Below are 20,537 nucleotides of genomic sequence, written 5' to 3'. Positions count from 1 at the left end.
TGGCTGGTCAGGGTGACCACAGTGTCCCCGGCCCAGAATGGGGGCCACCGAGCCAAGGAGAGCTCACGGCGGTGACCTCGGTGCTCCAAGCAGCTCAGGGACGATGCTCACAATGAACTCCTCGAGCCGACCATCTTTTCTCCCGAGTCTTCATTGAGTTCCTTGTCGCTCCTCTAACAATTACATCGTGTTTCAATGACCAAGTCCAGGAGGTAAAATGACTCCTTGGTAAAAACGTCTTGGAAAACTTCTTTCCACTCAGCAAAGAACAGGACAAGTACCAGGGAGGCCGGAGAGGCGCTGTGCGACCTGACGGCTTCCCAGCCGCGCGCTTCGGGCGTGAGGTCACGGGGCCGCCTGAGCGAAGCGTGTGCTCTGCGGCCAGGCCGGGCCGACAGCCCCGAGCGGGTGTCACCCGCGGCTGCCGATGCTTCAGGAAGAAGGCCACTCTCAGTTCCAATTCAAGAATTTCCGGTTGATGCCCTACTAAGTAGCAAGAACAACGGAAAGGAAATGAAAGAAGAGAACACAAGCTAGGCAGTGGAATTCCTTTATGGGGCCATTCTCATTCTATCCCCAACGTGGCAGAACAAATCAGTGACACACATTCATTTGTGTCATGACGCCCTAATTGCCATAGATGCAGCCGGTATGTCCTGGACGCGGTTCAAGTTCCTCCTTCCAGCCTATGTCTTTGTGAGGCTGATGTCGGGAGAAAATCAGTCATGGAGTTCCTGTTGAGCTTCATAGCTACAGATCTGTGGGAAACAAACAGGGTGTTCCTCCAAGTGACGCAACATCGATGCAAGGAACAACGGCTCGCAGCCGCACAGCCTGGACGGCAGCATCCGAGAGCGGAGAGGCAGCTGGAACTGGGGACGAGTCATCGGCGAGAAGTCTCCACTTCTGAAGACGCCGCCTCTGAAGCTTCTGGTCACCAGGACAGCCAGTGGCACCGTGGTCAGTGCGGCGGAGCCCGGGGGAGAGGCCACCCTCTTCGTCCCACGTCACTTCCAAGGTGGACCTGACATTTGGGTAAACATTGTTCAACTACCCAGGACATAACATAAGTATTTTTAAATTATTATCATTATTATTGTTGTTGTTTTTAGAAAGGGAGAGGAGTAGAGAGAGGCAGTAAGAAACACCGATGTGAGAGAGAGACATCAGTGGGTTGCCTCCTGCGCGACCCTGACCAGGAATCGAACCCACAACCTTCTGGTGCACAGAATGAAGTTCCAACCAACTGAGCCACACCAGCCAGGGCTAAATTATTTTTAATACTTCTTATGAAATAAGTAAATTAGAATTTTAATAGACAAAAGCTGAGACCAAAAAGATCTTAGGAGATGAACATCCCCTGTGGAGATTTGTGGCTATAAAAAGGCAGAAGACACCTTACTGATAGGCGACATCATAGTGTTTATTTGGGGCAAATGGCAGCACTTTCTAGTTGCAGACAAGGGCACAGGAGGAAGGCAACCTATTCCTTTCAACTTTGAACAACTGCCGACGGAGGGCATCCAGGTACCACACTGGGGCGCACGGGGTCTGTCTTCCAGGGGGACAGCCACGTCCCCAACGCTTCCTAAATCAGACTGGAGGCACATGGAGGGTACGAAGGAAAACAGCAAGATCAACTCGACTAGCCACCAGGAGCGTAGAGAATTTCACCAGTAGGAGGCGCTCATCTGAGCTGGCGCCCGGGGCATGCGTAGACATTGAATGGATGGAAGGGGGAAGCATTCTCGATGGAAGAAGCAACCCGAGGAGTTAATGAAGGAGAACAGAAGGAAATCCAGCGTCATTCACCAAAGTGGGTACACACAGTGCAATGGCAAGGAACGGTTCTGCAACGTGAAATACACCCGATCAGAAGACACCTGTAAGTCTTTTTAAAGTCATAAAATCAGATCATGTTTACTATCATATGCTTTTGCGCAAGGGTTGAAGGATTTGTTCACTATGACAACTAAGTAATAAAGTTTAGACAGGTAAATGGTATTAAGGCTTTCAATTAATACCAATGTAGGAACTGACCAGACTAACTGAAAGAAATGACCAACATAACTTTTAGTTGACGATCACACAAAGGGATGGTGCTCACCTGTCAACCGAAATGCCCTCTAGACTTGGGTTTTCAGAGTCTAGCGGCCGAAAGGTGTTGAGTTAGGGCAGGTACTGGAGCTATATACCGCCATCCAATAACTACATTTTAACAATTAGATCATGACCTGATCGAAGATTCCTACTATTTTACATTTCTAGAAGGAAGATAATAAAATATCCAAGACACAAGAACCAAAGGAAGGCTATGAGTGTTAGTCATGACAAATACACATAGAAGTTTATAATTTTCCTTCAATCACACCGTGTTGTGGAACAGCACAGAGTCTCGTAGCGACGGCCGGCTGTACGTGACAGCGTAGGCAGCACCTGAACCTAACTTCATCGCCACATGGCTGCGCCCTGGCAGGCCCTTGTTATAAAGCTGCACTCTTATTAAGCACCTGAAAAGCTATAGCAAGGTGTAAAACTTGTCCAGTAGAAAGTCCTGTTCCAAGTGTCCACCTGCCCCAGGGGCTGGCACTTTAGTCACAAAGACGAATAGACAGACGGTCAGCATTGCCTCAAGCCGTGTGCGTCTCCAGATGCCATGATCCTGGCCCCGAAATGAAGTGACACTGACCTAACTGAGTGATTACACTGAATGACAATATTTAGAACATGTGTTAGGAAACAGAACATTACAACAGCTATTTCTAAGTTGACGTGTGAAATTAATCATGTGGGCACCTGACTGAGGGGTGGGATCCCAGCCATTTGCTCCTTTAACCCAGAGAAACAAGGCAGGACTTACTCAACTGGCCTCGAAGCACGTGGCAAACGACTGTGATGACTGACTTGACTCTCGGCAGTAATGGAGGAGGCTTGGTGTTCCTAATGATAGTGGCCTCCTCTGAGTGTCTCTAACCTGAAGGACATGTGGGTTTAGTATACAAGGACTGGCTAGTTGTACAAACCCATTTTCATGGACCCCAAAGAAAACCCCAGCAGCAAACATCTGGGATTTCTATGACACAGCTTCTCATATCTTATCTCTGTGCTTGCTTATTAACTTCTTTCTTTTTTCCCCTTCTATTTATCTTCAGATAGAGTGGGAGGGAGAGAGAGAGAAACATCGACATGAGAGAGAAACATCGACTGGTTTCCACTCGCACAACCCTGACCAGGGCCGGGGACAAACAGCAACTGAGGTACGTGCCCTTGACCGAAATCCAACTTGCGACTCATTGGTCCGTGGGCTGATGCTCTAACCGCTGAACCAAACCGGCCAGGGCTTAACTTCTTTCTTAAATAGCCAAATAACAAGGAATATTTTTAAAGCAGACATTTAAATAATCTGTTTTTTTTTCCATTTCAAATGAATTTTTTATGTCTGTTCAAATAGAATCCCCTCCCCATATCTAGCTTGGGCTTTGTAAAATAAACTGAAAACTATTTCTGTCTAACAGCAGATAAACAGACACACTGAGAAACCTGCTGCAGCCTTGGGGGACTGTGCCCAGTCATCCAAGCTGAGAGCATCATCTCTGTTAGAGAAGGGCTCGCTTCCTACAAATAGCTCTGGGAGGACCCACTGGGTGTGGAGAAACACTGTATGACCACTTATAAAACTCAAGTGACCATTGTTCTCTTGTTACCTTAACAAAGCCAGAATGAAAAGCAAACAAAGAAACAAAGAAACCAAAGCAAATGAAACTGTCTTTGTACTTCAATTAAAAAGAAATCTTCTCTGATTTTGTGTAAATGTATTGTTTAATTATGAACCAGACCCTCATTAATTACTGACACTATATATGTGCTGGAACTAAACGTCCCAGGTATCCTGTGTGCATTGACAGGTGTCAAATATGTTTGCTATCTTATGTTACGTTCCATTTAATGATCATATGAAATAGAATAACAAAAAGGTTATAATCTGAGAGTACAGGGAAAGGATTAAGTTATGACGATGTGCTGTACACTCAGAAACAAACTTGAGTTGAAAGATACTGTTCAAATTCCGGAGGACCAAAGGTAGGAAGTAGACATTCACTGGAACCCTGCAGAGGTGACTTCAAAGTCGAGATTCCCATTGCCCGTGGAGCCCATTAAGAAGACAGATACTAGCAATTTGAAGAACAATATGTGTTTGTTTAAGGAAATACATCCAGCTGGTCTTCTAAGGCAGTTTCAAGTTCACGAGGGTCAAAAGAATCATATAAAATAAAATATAACACTTCCCAATGTTAAGCAGCCTAAGGCACAAATGTCACAGAAACATGAGCCACACTCTCTATAAGGAGGTTAAGAAAATAGATGTGGATTTTATCTTTATTTTCAACACAAAAGAAGTTCTAGAGATAATATAATTAATGGCAATGATAAGAGACCATTAAGACCTTGAGCCAGTATTAATGCATATCTAATGTAGCCCCATGTAACTAAAAGTATCAGAAAGTCCATAGTCAGAATGAGTGCAATTCAGAAAATAATGCCAAGAAAATCAATAACTACAAAAAGGAAAATAAATCAAAGGTCACGGCGCACAGTTTAGCTGTTTAGATCAGGAGAGATAACAACGCAATCTGAACACCAAGGCTCGGCCAAGCACGCTGCTTCGCCAGGCTCTGGGACCCTCAGCGCTGTGCAGACAGGCCCCACACCAGGCAAACGCGTGCACGGGCTCAGCTCCTGTGCATCTGTGCAGGTGAGCGTCTTCCTCAGGACAGCTCTTCTGCTTTTATATGATTCAAAGAACAGGAATATTGGGCAAACAACATATTTTGACCTTAAAACAAATTTTTTTATATTGATTTTAGAGAGAGAGGAAGGGAGAGGGAGAGAGAGATGGAAACATCGAGGAGAGAGAACATCGATCGGCCGCCTCCTGCACACCCCTCTCCCCCCGGGATCGGGCCCACAACCTGGGCACGTGCCCTGACCGGGAATCGAACCAGGACCTCTTGGTGCAGGGTTGACGCTCAACCCCTGAGCCACACGGGTCGGGCTATATTTTGACTTTTAAAGTTAATTTCTTTGTTTCCTCAAGGGACATCTAAGCTGACCCTTTCACTTGGGCCAAAATACACGTGTTAATGTGACTTGGTGTTTGGTTCCTGGAGAGCGGATGTGAAGCTCGTGAGTAACATGTTGAAATGGGAGTGTCACAGCTTGCTCTGGCTGCTCTCATGTGTTCCATGACCGTCCGCCACACACGTCCCTGTCGCACGCCCCAAAATGCTTTAAGTGACATCTAGCAGAATTCAAGAGCTGTCAAATGTTATTTCTGTCAAGTTTATACCACTATTAATCCATTCACAGTTGTCTCACTTTCCATTTGGATGAATGCAAAGTTCTAATAATAAAATCATGAAAATTAGAATTCACATTTCACAACGACCATCTCAAGTCCGGTGGGAGGCAGGCAATTCCCGAAGCTCCGCTGGTCTTCACCTCAGTTAGAAGGTGAGCTGCTAACAAGTCCTGTGATCAGCCTCTGTTGACAAGTCCGGATGCACTCTCTGTGACTGGTGTAACCTTACATGCCCCAAAGAACAACAGCGAGTACATTCCCTTAATTAATTAAAGTCTTTCAGACATCAAGTGCTCATCCCCTGTTTAACTATAAATGCCCTTGACAATTTTTTAGTGTGCAATGCAGTGAACATGTATACATTGATAGTGGGAGTATAAAATAAAATACGGTGTGGATAACAGTGCAGCACATAATCAAGAGCTCTGAACCTTAGTCATGTTCAACAAACAGTTAAATTAATGAAAGAGTGTGGTCAAGCCCTTGACGTTGAATGCCAGCTAGCGTCGGCGCAATGGGTGTTTGCCTGCGTGCTCTGCCTTGCGCCGACTTCTGTGATAGCTAGTATTTAGATTCAACACATGAAGCTGCTAATTTTGACTTACAAAGATGATAATTTAGCACAGCTCAATCAAATAGGTAGACTGTCCAAAAGAGCATAGTGACAACAGGTCACAACCTTTGAGAAAGTTGCGTCTCAGGCCTCCCAAGGCCGGACACGTTCGACTCCCAAGACTCCTTCCTACCGCGTCCCTCTCCACCAGTGATCTGAATGGTCCCCTGCCTTATCGCCATGTGAAAATCTCTGCATCCATGGCAGGATTTAAAAACGTACATTGAAGTCTACTTGTACACCAGTCTGATTTTGCTAACAGTCTAGCTGCTTCACATTTATACGTGTTCTCAGTAAATACAAACCCTTATCATTTTAACTGTAACCTTCTTGCGAGTAAATGCCGTTCTGCAGAAAGCATGGGTCTGAACAGCGGGGGTAGGGCAGCATCCACACCAAGGTGTCTGTGCAGGTCTAAGGACTCTCAGAAGAGAAGAACGAAATGAGCGTGTGGTGCATGAGAGCCAAGTTGAAAGAAAATGTCCACATGGTCACCTTCTACAAAAGTGACCTTGGGCAATGGGGAGCACTGTGAAGTAGAAGAATTGTGGGAGGGAGAGAAGAAAAGTGTTCCTGCAGGCACATTCAGGCGCAGGCGGGGCCTGGACACAGCCCGGGAAGGAGCAGGAGAGACCGACGTGCACCCTCCGTCTCCGCGGCCGAACTGCGGCGACGCCCCATGGAGCGTGCTCAGCGGACCGTCCTGATTCTCTCTGTGCTACGTGAGTCACGGAGAAAAACGTAACATTTCACTTTCTCCATCTACACAGTTACAGACTTCATGTCAGGAATTTGAGGGGAAAAGACAAGAAATTTCTGATGTCAGACCAGAACTCCCAACAAGCACTCATAACAGAAAAATCAAAGATGAAATTTAATAGTGGCCTCCAGAGCCCATTACCTATTAAGCCTCAAATTATTTTTTTTAAATCCTCCCCGAGGATATTTTTCCATTTATTTTCAGACAGAGTGGAAAGGAGAGAGAGAGAGAGAGAGAAACATCAACATGAGAGAGAGAGAGAGAGAGAGAGAGAGAGAGAGAGAGAGAGAGAGAGAAACATCAACATGAGAGAGACACATCGACTGGCACAACCCAACCAGGGCCGGGGATGAACCGCAACTGAGATATGTGCCCTTGACCAGAATCGAACCCGCGACTCTTTGGTCCTCGGCCAACACTCTAACCACTGATCCAAACCGGCCAAGGCTCAAATAATTTCTTTAGTGTAAACTTAAAGAACATTTTGAACTTAGATCACATGGCTGTTCAACTGGCTCTGTAATAAATAACACCAACAGCTGAGCGTGACCTGACGAGGGACTGCGGAGTGATGTTTACTTCATCCTCACAACGACATATGCTAGCAACATAAATATTTGTTCTGAACAATAACCCATTTTCATCTTTGCTATCCAACTTGTATTAATTTCAAAACACACCTCCATACAGATTCATAGACGACTGAGGGTGGTCGTGGAGATGGATGTGACAGCGTCTGTCCCAGGAACCCCAGAAGGCGAAGCCAGTGCCCACTGTGGCTGCTGACATACCAGCTCCACGCCACTGAGAATGGCTGCCGAGCTCCCTCCTGCCAACGCCTGAGGACCCGGACAACGTCCCACCAAACGGTAAATTTATTTATTTCTCAAGGCAAGATTTTTTTATTATTTTTTTCTTTATTGATTTTAGAGAGAGAGGGAGGGAGAGGGAAAGAGAGATAGAAACATCAATGAAGGAGAACATCGACTGGCCGCCTCCTGCACGCCCCCCTCTGGGCATCAGGCCCACAACCTGGGCATGTGTCCTGACCGGGAATCGAACTGGCGACCTCTTGGTGCAGGGTCGACGCTCAACCACTGAGCCAGACTGGCCAGGAATAGCAACATTTTTTAAAGAGAGGGCAGATGAATATACCAAGACTATAACAAGATAAATCAGAAAATATTCTTGTTTAAATCATATCTTTCAGGCTCTGGATGACCCAGTTCGATCCTCTTTCATTGATGATTGGATGCCTTGACTGGTATAAAGTCTAATGGTTTTAAAACATCACTCTTATTATTTTCATTGTAATAAAACTATTTCATGAATCACTTAGAAGTATAATATTTCTTAAAAGTTAGTAGATACATATTATATCTGAACTCAGTTACAAATAAAATATATTGTTCTATTTAATTGTCTTACTCTATCCATCCGATGCCCCGATGACTTTTGAGCTCAGATCTTTCCATGAACTCTGCTTGTTGTCTCCTCTGTGCCCTCCAATATCCCAAGTACCCCAGGGACTTTGCACATGCTGTGTATGACTAGAACTATCCAGGAAGAAGCAGAGCTTGCTCCCTCATTTCCTTTGGGTATCTGATCAAATGTCACCTTAATCACAGTGGCTTTTCCTGTCTACCCTACAGAAATAGCAATTCCCCACTCCACCTTCCCAAATGCTCTTTCCTTCTTGCTTGGTTTATTTTCCTCCATAGAACTTAGCATCACATGGCATATTATACCTTTATTTGCATTTCATTGTCCTTTCCCCAGTAAAACTTTGTTTTGTATATTGCCCCAGAGCCGTGCCTAGAAAGTAATATAATAGGTGATCAATAAATATTTCTTCATATGACTAAACTTCATTAGACAGGTATGGATTGTTATGGCCAAAGAGCTATATTATGCTCTGAGAATACATCAAGCAAGAATAAAAGGTACCTCACACGAAAGAAAAATTAGATCTCAGTGGAATAAGCAAATGCATTTCGATGTACAAGACAGAAACACAGAAAGTGTGAGCAAAACATAATGATCTGAAAGGGGGGAAGAGAAAGAGAAAGTTGACTTGGAAACAGGAGAGACATTCGTAAAGAGGTGGCATTTGAGTGACACCTTGACCAGCGACGATTTCCACCCACGAGGGGCTGGCGAAGGCGGCCTGTCAGCAGGAGCGGCCGGGCAGCCGGGGCACCGCAGCCCGCCCCGCCCAGAGCACAGGCTGCGAGGGAGAGTGAGCAGCAAGTGCAAAGCTGCGGCCTCCTGTGACGTGATGTCGTGTCTGTGTTTCGTTTTCCAGTCCCGTGACTTCCCAACATTTGGGTCTATGAGAACACTTCTCTTTAAACATTGAAACACAATTATATCCAATATGATATGATTTTAATAAGATAAATTATATGGCATAAAAAGTTTATAAATTTAGTATCCTTTTATGGTTCGTTAATTAAACATACCACTTTATTTTTTTATTATTATTTTTTATCCTCACCCGAGGACATTTTTGCATTCATCATCAGATAGAGTGGGAGGGAGGGAGAGAGGAAGAAAGAGAGAAACATCGATGTGAGAGAGACACATCGACTGGCTGCCACTCACACAACCCCAACCAGGGCTGGGGACCAACCGCAACTGAGGTACGTGCCCGTAGCGGGAACCAAACCCGGGTCTCTCTGGTCTGCGGGCCAACGCTCTAACCACTGAGCCAAACTGGCCAGGGCAAACATACCACTTTAGAAACAATACTTAGTATGTCTATATGTGCATGTGATACACTGGGTATATATGCATAGATATACTTTTACCATGACATAGGCCATGATTAACACTCTGGTGGATTCTAGGGCCCCTTGCAATCAACACAGGCACGTGGGTATGAGCAGGTGAGCCCAGCCCCGTCTAGGCAATGGGAACCATTCGATGTCTTTGAGGAGAAGAATCACATGATGCAAACTGTGTTGTGGACATGCTGAGGCTGAGAGAGGGAAGATGCTCCAGGAAACCTCTGTGCAGGAGAAGAAACTGCAGCCGCAGAGCCGCCAGCCACTGGCCGGGCCCGCAGGGCGAGGCAGCCGGCAGTCACGTTCCTCAGGGATCTCATGCACTACCCCCACAACACTAGCAATCCCAAAGCAACATCTGCCCCTACTTAGTAAGAGGAGGTAACATGTTACCCCGAAAACGAGGGGCACCGTTTCCTCTGCTGTGGAACGGGGAGTGTAGGGTTTTCAAAAATCTACATCTAATGTCATATGGGTCCTACCGCATGTTTCTCCAAACACGTATTCCAAAAACCTATTCATCTTGAAGAATGTATCTCTGGCATTCTCAAAAGGCAAACGTGCGTTTTCTCAAGGTCGGTGGGATTTCAGCAAGGGCAGTCGTAGGTAAGCCTTGCTTTGCGCACTGGGTGGGTTTCTGGCAGCTTAGACGTAAACTACACACTTTAATAAATAGAACTGTGTAATATGTGTGAAAAAAATTCCGTATTGAAACTCCAAAGGAAAAAGTCGTGTGAATGGTGATTCCACCTCAACCTAATTTGTAAAAACAGCTTTCCACACCCCACAGTTCCCCAAAGTGGCTTCTACCTGTTTGGCTCTGCTGAACGCAGCGTCCGACACAGGCGAAGGCTTCTGATGGCCCCGCTGTGTCTGACTGGCGGCTGCGCGCCGCTGCGCCCAGGAGGGCTGCCGTCTGAGCGAGCACTGGCGGGTCATCTTCCTCAGCGTGGCCCCCCCCGGGAACTACAAATAACCAGCCTAGAAAGGAGGAATGGATCCCAAAGTCCCACAGGAATTCTCAACGGTTTCACGCAATTTGTATTTTAAAACATCGTTTACAAGTGTATTTTTGCTGCCCTGGTCAAACCCGGGGCGGCTCCAGGCAAGCCTGCTACTCTCGTCAGGTTCCAAGAAAGTTACATGATGTTCACTGGAGGGTATGATATGAAATCTTTGCTGCATGAGGAAATGAAACAGTTTATTTATGTACTTCTGTGATTTTGAAGACAATCATAAGGACGCTTCCTTCCTTCCCCCACATCGGACTCGAAGCGTGCGATTATTGCTTTAATTGGCTTACCATCGCCTCCAGCTTAGTTTATGTCCTCACATGATCAAAGCACACATAAAACACACGATTTAAAATGGAAATGCACTGGGTTTCAGTGAAAGAATAATTCCGATGTTATGATGTGCCCATCGGATAGCAAACAATCGCATTGCCTCCCACGTTTGCAAATTCACAGTTAAGTTAAGGATTCCATTTGCTTTTATTGCTAAGGGTTCTCACTAGTTTCATTTTGCAATATTCCTGTTCTCCAGTATTTTAGACTGTAGAACAGTTAATGCAGAACAATACAGCCAACAGACACAGGTAAGTAACACACTGAATTTTAAAAATCTAAACCACTCGGTGCACCCCCTGTGTCCTGGCTGCATAATTATACATCTTCATACCTGCCTCATGCAATTCACAGTTTCTTTCTGCTGCTTAACTGCAGACGTCAGGGAGCACATTTGAGGGAGAAACACTCAGCACCCTTTTCCTGTGGCTCTTGCCTTCGCCGTGTGTGCAGGCGACGGGCGCCCGCGTGGAAGAAAGCGAGGGGTTGCAAGGCATGGAGCAGCAGGGCGCGGAGGCTCACAAGCGTGCAGCGCTTACATCCCTCCTTGCAGGAGGGAATCACAAAGGGATAATCAGCCGCAGACTCATCGGCTTTGTGCCAACCATGTTTACAAGAAGAAGTCGCCGCTCTCATGTGCTGTCTCTCAATCACAAGAGAACGGCGTGGAGAGGAACCGGCTCTGAAATGCACTGCGGTCCCGGCCCGCGGAGCGCTCCGTGGAGCGTAAAACTTCTTGGAACAAGAGAAATGTGGTGACGATGGACCAGAGAATAATGCATGATCACACTGTCAATACTGTATGCCCGTCACCTTCTGGCCTGTGAGAGAGCAATTGCTGCTGATGGGGTTTTCTGTGTTTGTTTCTGGGTTTTCAGTATTTGAAAACCCCAAGACAGCAGAGGAGCATTAGGAGTGTCGGTGTGGACAACGGAACAAGTTACCTGTCTAAGGCAGCGGTCACAGTCCTGAGGGCCACTGGCTCAACGGGCAGCCTTCACCCTGGACACCAGAGCAGGGCTCCCTGGAGACAGGTGGGGGCGGGAGCCTGTCACTCCAGGGGCAGCGCCAGCCCCAAAACTCTGAATCAGGGGACTGATTTCAGCTAAATCCAAGTGGCACTCCGTCTGCAACCACCCTCGTTTTGGACGCTTGGCCACATTGTCACGGCCCTTTTCTGTCAGAACCAGCCCCTTTGGGGTTGATTGCAAGGGACTCCTCTTAACCCTTTAAATGCTACCTGTGGTGAATTATGTCACAAATATCCCCGGACCGAGAGTTTGGCAACAAGGAACATCCTGTTACATATTCCCACTGAACTCTCTCCCCTTCGTTCTGAAGTCTTTCGTGCCTTCTGAGAGTTATGGTTGAAATCGGATGAATAAACAGAAGTTTCAGGCTCACTTCCCCAACCTTTCGATGGACTTCCAGGGAAACAAAGCTGCCAGTCCCAGCAAGAGGGGCAGAGACGGAGAACTGCCCGCTCCCGGGTCTGAATGAGGGGCGTGAGCTCAGGACATTGCCTTTGAGCTGCTTCTCTGTTGATTTTGTAAACCCTTCCAATGGTTTCCATAGTAACAGGCGAATCCCCCTCTCGCCCCCAACATCTCTCGGGCATGTCACAGGCACCGAGACAAAGGCCAGGGTGACAAAAGCTACGGTATCTTTTCTACTCCCAGGAAATCTCTGAAGGAGTCACGGTCAGTCTCCCAACAGATCACGTCTGTCTCTCCCACCGTCTCCCGAAAAGTTGGGTCCCAGTGTACTTACACCTCTGATGTCTGCGTTTGCTCCTGTACATGGTCATGCTGAGGAAATCCCACTTTCTGCGGGGTGACTGCTGTGCCCACGCAGACAAAGAGCCGGCTGGGCTCCTGCTGGCGGGAGGGCTGCCGTCACTGACAGGGCAGCGGCGGGCGCACGAGCCAGGGTGATACCATTCTCGTGGAGCCACAGGGGACGCCACCGCCGTCACCGCGCCACCGAAGGCAGGTCTGCCGGAGCCAACCGTGCTCCCCTGACCGCTGCCCTCTGGCACCAGGGGCTCCCTCACCCTGGGCACCAGCCCGGCCCTGTGCTGGAAGCCGAGTCGCAGGAAGGACAGAGTCGCAGGCTTGGCAAGAACACGCGACCCGGAACCTCCAGATCTGAAATCTAAACGCTTCGTCTGCCGTTTCCAGATGTGCCCGAGTCTTTGAGCTGCTCCAGAATATTTCGGTTTGTGTGTTATTTAAAATGTCCGCTCCGTTCTTCCTGTCCCTGAGCCCCTGCACTCTGCCTGCTCCCTCATCAAGGCGGTGGTCACTCAGTATTGTCTACTCTCTGGACAGGGTGCTGGTCAGGCACAGCGGGAAGGACATGTTCTCCTGGCACCTGGTCTCATCGAGGAGGCACAGTGAGGTCTCAGCTCACGGGTGCCCTCTGGGGCTGGCACGCTGTCCCCTCCTGAGAGAGGCCTCCTCGGAGTCCTCAGACCTGTTTCCCAGTACGGGGGCATCCCTGATCAGCCCATTTCCCACGCTGCCGCCCCTGGACTGCCCCGAGCTGTCTCCCTGTCGTCCTCTGGGCCCCCCCAGCCCCCCAAAGCACATGATTTCAAATCTCCTGTGTGGGCAAGTCCAGCATCTGAGGTGCACCTCCTACTTAAGACCAGAAGGGTTTCTGCACCAGTGACGACTTCCTGGTCACGCAAGGAGATGTCTCCTGGCCAACATCCCTTCCGCTGGGGAACTCGGGGCCCCACAAGGCTCCTTCCTAGAAGGATTTTTTTTTAGCAATTGAGAACATTTTCATACTTAAGTGACAACTACATTTCATGATCATCGACCTCAAGAACGGCACCTCCACGGGTGTTAGCAGGGCTGTCCAGTTTCCTTGACCTCTGACTAACACACGGCACCATTCGGGAAGACTCGCCCCTGGGCTCGTCCCTTCCTGTGCGGCCTCGTCGGCATCTGTGTCTGTCTGCACACGAAGTGAAACATGAGAAGAGTGTTCCTTGGGTTTTCTCCAATAGTGAGCTGAGGATAGCTCAGTAAAGCAACTTTCTGACCAACACAGAAAACACCTCCCATTCCACTGGCCCGTCCCTGCCCGAGCTGTCTCCACAGCGCTGTCTAGTCCCTGAAACACCTGTATTTACATGCTGGCCTCCCCCGCCGGCCTCTGGGGTCAGGACAGAGCACAGGGCTCGCTCCCGTCTAGAGACGTCTGTCCAAGGTCAGTTCAGAGCCGGCACAAAGCAGCTCTCTGCAAATATCTGTGGAGTAAATGACTGTTTACAGAAAAATTGAAGTTACAGAGACAATACAAACACAGATTATTTTTCAGTGAATTCAGACAACAGCCCAATTCACACTCATCGAGAAAGCTATTTTCTTACTCAAAGCAAATACTTGTTATTTTTACGTCTATCTTTCGCTCCTATGGTTAACGTGAAGGCATTCACTGATTTGAATGAACTGGTATGTACTCACAGGTGTAAGGACATCATTTAAATGTACTGAACCAGCCCTGGCCGGTTTGGCTCAGCGGTTAGAGCGTCCGCCTGCGGTCCAGAGAGACCCGGGTTCGGTTCCCGCTAAGGGCATGTACCTCGGTTGCAGTTTGTCCCCGGCCCTGGTTGGTCGTGCGGGTGGCGGCCACTCGATGTGTCCCTTTCACATCGATGTTTCTCTCTCTCTCTCTTCCTCTCTCTCCCTCCCACTCTGTCTGTACAAAAAATGGAAAAATGTCCTCGGATGAGGATTAAAAAAAAAAAAAAAAAAAAAAAATTTACTGAACCAAAGTCACAACCAGTAAGCAACTGCTCCTTAATAAAAGTTACCCAGCCTGAGCCAGTTTGCTCAATGGTTAGAGCGTCGGCCTGTGGACCAATGAGTCATGGGTTCGATTCTGGTCAAGGGCACATACCTTGGTTGTGGTTCGTCCCCGGCCCTGGTTGGGGTCCTGTGGGAGGCAGCCAGTTGATGTGTCCCTCTCATGTCGATGTTTCTCTCTCTCTCTGTTCCTCTCAACCTCCCACTCTATCTGAACAAAAAAAATGGAAAAAATAAAATAGAAAATGAAAGTTACGTAGGCCATAAGGCCAATAAGCCGCACAACCTAAAACCATGACTCACTGAAGGCTGAAAGCGATTGATGATGGGTGGATGGGTGGTCATCAACATTCTCATTTTAGAATAATTGTCCTCATTTTATGTTTCTATAAACTGAGGCTGAGAGATGGCTCCTGAGGAGGGTACACAGGAGCTGGAGGCCACGCGCTGCGTGAATGGTGACCCTCTCGCGCGCCAGGGCGACATGCTGGGGAGGTCGGGGGCCTGAGGTGCAGGGTCAGGTTTCCCTGACAACTAGCACTGCTGCACAACTTGCTCGGCTTTGGCGGGTGGGCATCCCGGAACCAGGTGGGCGGCTTGGGGCCGCAGACCCTGCCCAGCTCCGCAGCGGGCTGGCCGCTGCCTCGGCGACCTCTCCTCTGTCTCAGAACGTCTCCGAGCTGTTTGTAAACTGCCACGGGCTCCGTGAAGTCTCATTTGTGTCCTTGGAGCCCCCGGTTCCCTCCATTCTAGTCTCAAGTAAGTCTTCGAAATCATGAATTTCTGAAATATTTAATATTTGCACATGCTAAACATAGTTGAAATGGTTCTCCTCTACAACTCCATTTTTTGTTTTTTTAATCTTTACCCGAGGGTATTTTTCCATTTATCTTCAGATGGAGTGGGAGGAAGGGGGGAGGGGAGACATCGGTGTGAGAGAGACACCTTGACTGGCTGCCTCCTGCATCGCCCCGACCAGGGCTGGGGAGGAACTGCACCCGAGCTACATGCCCTTGACTGGAATCGAACCTGTGTTTTTGGTCCACAGGCTGACGCTGTAACCGCTGAGCAGCCGGCCAGGGCCACCGCTCGGTTTTAATGGGCTGTAGCGCACTGAGCCTGTGGCCGCTGTTTCTGAACGTCCTCCCTTCTGCCGTTTCCCTCTCTTTGCATAGTTCCTCCCATCTTATCCACCTTCCCGTCCCCTGTCCCCTTTCTGTAGGCCTAACTGAGCTTGTTCAGACTCGTCTTATCTTCGACATCTAAATGTTTCCCATTTGTATCTGGATAAATTTGCATCGTGTTCAAGATAATGGAATGCTATCATTTTTAAAAACCACATCCTTTGCATAGGTCTAACTACTTGATGGTTAGTAGAAGAACTTTTGAAAAAAAGAAGAGTAAGCCATATACAATTAAGTTAACCTTAAACATGGTACATTTACACAATGAAATACTACTCAGCTGTAAAAAAAGAAGAAAATCTTAACTTTCACGACGGCATGGATGGATCTCGAGGGTATTATGCTAAGTGAAATGAGCCAGTCAGAGAAAGACAAATGCCGTATGATTTCACTTATATGTGGAAGCTAGTGATGGAAGGAACGAGATAGAAACACACTCACAGATACAGAGAAGAGACTGACAGCTGTCAGAGGGAGGGGTGGGGGGTTGGGTGAAATAGGTGAAGGTATTAAGCAAAGAGAAAAACTCATGGACACAGACGACAGCATGGTGATGACCAGAGGGAAGGGGGGGCAGAGGGTACAGGAGGATACACGGTGACAGGAGACTTGACGTGGGTTGTGAGCACACAGTGCAATGCACAGATGACGTCTTATAGAATTGTATGCCTGAAACCTGTATCATCTTATTAACCAATATCACCCCAGTAAATATAATTAAATAAAATATATGATATTTAAAATGGACAAAGACTGATACTACAATGTGTGATTCTTCATGGACTTTTCAAACCTACTAGCTAAATGTAACTTTCTCTTTATGGATCCCATTCAGCTACCTTTGGTATCCAATGATTATGCCATATTCGCCACTCTACATTTCTAATAATTTCTGATGAAAGATGTGCATTCAACCTCGTTCGCGTACATTAATCATGTCCGTGTCCGCTGTCCCCCAGGAGTACACAGCAGGCCGTCCCCGCACCCCTCGGCCCGTGCGGCCTCGGGCAGCCTGTCTTCAGGTGTGGTGCAGCACGGCCCAGCCCAAGGGCCTCTCAGGCCCAGGGCCGCTCCTCACCTGTGTGTGCTTGTGCTGCTGGTGGGCTGGGAGCCGCCCAGCCGGACGGACCTGGCTCATGTGCTCAGAGACGAGCACCGAGTGCGCTGTGCCCGCCAGCCCTGCACAGCAGCGTGCGACCGGGAAGCGTGCAAATGGAATTCACAATTCTCTTACTGTTATAAAAACTGTCTTTAGATGTTTACCTAAACGGCCTTGGATACAGAAGAAGGAGCTACAGGAAAAGAGTCTCCATTTTATTTCCCAAACCGTCTTTTTAGTGGGGTGATCACTAGGCCTCGCGCCGTCTTTAAATCCCGCCTGGGGAAGCTTCAGCAAGCCCACCGGACGGAGCAACAGACACTGAAACGTCATTAGTGGGCTCACGAAGCTTGAACGCAAGCGCAGCATGCAGAAAGGTGATTTTCCACTTTAGAAAGCCATGGCTCCCAACTTCTAAGACTACTGAGAGAAATGTATGTAAGGAAACAGTATAACAGAAAACGAACTGAGACACCTGCTGTCACTACCTGATCTTGAGTCAATGAAAAAAAAATTGTGTTTTGCTTTGACTATTTTCTGGTCGGTGGGGCTGAGTGGGTGACTTGTGTTTCCAGTGACATAAATACCCAGTTCCCGCCTAGGTCAGATTGACCCAATTCTTTACTGTAAAATGCAGGGCTCCACCTGTGGCTCCTCACTGACATCAAGTTGACCTTTTTACCCCTTTATTGATTTGAGAGAGAGGACGGGAGAGGGAGAGAGAGAAAGAAACATCGATGAGAGAGAGCATCGATTGGCCGCCGTCTGCATGCTCCCCACTGGGCATGTGCCCTGACCGGGAATTGAACTGCGACCTCTTGGTGCATGGGTCAGTGCTCAACCACTGAGCCACACCGGCCGGACAACTTTATTTTTTTCATATATCCAACACCTACACTCTGTGCATTCAAATCGTGCAACTGGATCGTGTAGTCCCGAGCTTTTACCTTAGTGGAGACTGCAGGCATTCACTGAGGCTGTGTGACTGAACCCTAGGAAGGGAGAGTTGAAATAACAGAATAAGAGATGGCCGGAAAGTATTAGCAGGTCACTGGGCTCGGCGGGGAGCTTATGGGAATATGTTCAAGTCTGAGCAGACCATGGCACACCATTGTATTCAACAAGTCATGTTGATAATCACAGTCCAAACAATCGTTCATTGTTCACATTGGACAACGAGAGTTAATGGAATTCTACGCCTCATTACTCCACTCCACAAACACCTATCAAGTGTCTGCTTCTGCAAGACCCAAGGAGGCAGAGGAAGACAGACCAGTGTGGTCGAACCTTGCACATATTTTTACTAATAGCTATTGTGAATCCAAAAGTTTTTAAAAAAATGTTTTGATGAGAACAGCAGTTAGAGTATCTGTGTGTAGTAGAGAGGACAAATGTGTCCGGGACTGTCACATGCAGGTTCCAGTTTTGCAAAGTGGTCCCGAGGGTGATGGAAAGTCATGTGATGTTGTCAGTGTCTAACGAGACCTCATTTCCTGGAGATCACCGGACAAGACGTCCTGGGACATTTCAGTGGAAGCAGAGTAAATTACATCCACCTCAGGGGACATCATAGGAATGTAAGCCAAGACCCATGGGAATGGCCTGGGGAAGCATTGTCCCCCACCTGGATGCTTCGGGGTGGAGATGACAAGACCCATGGGAATGGGCCTGGGGAAGCATTGTCCTCCCCCTGGATGCTTCAGCGCGGAGATGACAAGACCCATGGAAATGGCCTGGGGAAGCATTGTCCTCCCCCTGGATGCTTCGGGGTGGAGATGACAAGACCCCTGGGAATGGGCCTGGGGAAGCATTGTCCTCCCCCTGGATGCTTCGGGGTGGAGACGACAAGACCCATGGGAATGGCCTGGGGAAGCATTGTCCTCCCCCTGGATGCTTCGGCGTGGAGATGACAAGACCCCTGGGAATGGGCCTGGGGAAGCATTGTCCTCCCCCTGGATGCTTCGGCGTGGAGACGACAAGACCCCTGGGAATGGCCTGGGGAAGCATTGTCCCCCACCTGGATGCTTCGGCGTGGAGATGACAAGACCCCTGGGAATGGCCTGGGGAAGCATTGTCCTCCACCTGGATGCTTCGGCGTGGAGACGACAAGACCCCTGGGAATGGCCTGGGGAAGCATTGTCCTCCCCCTGGATGCTTCGGCGTGGAGACGACAAGACCCCTGGGAATGGCCTGGGGAAGCATTGTCCCCCACCTGGATGCTTCGGGGTGGAGACGACAAGACCCATGGGAATGGCCTGGGGAAGCATTGTCCCCCACCTGGATGCTTCGGCGCGGAGATGACAAGACCCCTGGGAATGGGCCTGGGGAAGCATTGTCCCCCACCTGGATGCTTCGGCGCGGAGATGACAAGACCCCTGGGAATGGCCTGGGGAAGCATTGTCCCCCACCTGGATGCTTCGGCGCGGAGATGACAAGACCCCTGGGAATGGGCCTGGGGAAGCATTGTCCCCCACCTGGATGCTTCGGCGCGGAGATGACAAGACCCCTGGGAATGGCCTGGGGAAGCATTGTCCCCTACCTGGATGCTTCGGCGTGGAGATGACAAGACCCCTGGGAATGGCCTGGGGAAGCATTGTCCTCCACCTGGATGCTTCGGCGTGGAGATGACATTTCCCGACTCACGGCTTTTTCCTCCACTGCAGAGTTCACTGCATCAGTGGCGGCTTCCATCACACATCTCCATTTCGTCACTCTGTCCCTCCAGCCTCCGTCTTACGAGGCCCCTTATGTCAACACGGCCCCATCCAGGTGGCCAGGACTGGCTCTCCCACCCCAAGATCTTCAGTCGAACCACACACCTGCCAAGTCTCTTTGCCATTGATGTTCAGCTGCTGTAGGTTCTGGGGATTAGCGTGTAGGCATCTCAGGAAAACACTGTCTGCCTACCGCACAGAGGGAGGATGGACCCCCCGCACGTTCTCAGCTGCTCCTTCACTCACTGCTACTCCGTTACTCCTGAGGCGGGTGGCTTCTCCCTGTCCCTGTCACCACCACCCTTTCCCGTGCAAAGCCACCCACTAGTGATTTAGAGAGCTCTCAGCTCCATTATTTCACCTGGGCGACAGTTTTCACATTGCTACCAGAATGTTCTTTCGAATACCCTCACATTGGAGTAACTTGCTCAAATGCTTCCAAATAACTAGAGAATGAGGTCTACAATTCCTAGCATGGCTTTGATGGTCCTCCATAATCTGGCCTCAGCTGTTCTGTGATGACCTGTGCTTCTCCCACTGTCCGCCCTATTAGCATAGGCAGGGCAAAGAGACCTAGGTTTTTCCAGAAACCTGACTGTCCTTTGAATAGTATTTGTTCATAATGTTTATGCCTTGAAAGGTACTCTGTTCTATCTCATTCAACACAAACAAAACATGTGTCTTAAAGCTTCCTCCAACACTCTCATTTGGGAATCTCTTTCTCTTTCTTCTATACCCACACAACAATGTATTTAACATATTGACCACAATATATGATAAGCTATAGTGTAATTTGCTTTGTAATTAAATGTAAATTTCTGTCTGCTTTCCCCCCAAGATTATAGGCCCTTTGAAGAT

The 20,537-nt window shown here is 48.5% G+C and overlaps 1 protein-coding gene across 2 annotated transcripts in view; it reads right to left on the bottom strand.

Moving 5' to 3' along the window:
* Positions 1–20,537, bottom strand: part of RALYL (RALY RNA binding protein like) — a 255,020-nt gene that overhangs the window by 134,925 nt on the left and 99,558 nt on the right. Inside the window, exon 1 of one of the 2 annotated variants that reach the window (XM_036264056.1) lies at positions 12,635–12,745. The exons of the other annotated variant lie outside the window; for it this stretch is intronic. Within the exon in view, the coding sequence (XP_036119949.1) occupies positions 12,635–12,671 (37 nt within the window). The 5' untranslated portion in view covers positions 12,672–12,745. Of the gene's footprint in view, positions 1–12,634; positions 12,746–20,537 lie in introns of those variants that run through there. 2 annotated transcript variants of the gene reach the window in all.

Source organism: Molossus molossus, unplaced genomic scaffold (assembly GCF_014108415.1).
Source record: "Molossus molossus isolate mMolMol1 unplaced genomic scaffold, mMolMol1.p scaffold_m16_p_16, whole genome shotgun sequence".
NCBI lineage: Eukaryota > Metazoa > Chordata > Mammalia > Chiroptera > Molossidae > Molossus > Molossus molossus.
The sequence above is the reverse complement of the archived record's forward strand: the minus strand, read 5'-3'. Positions and strand labels throughout refer to the sequence as shown.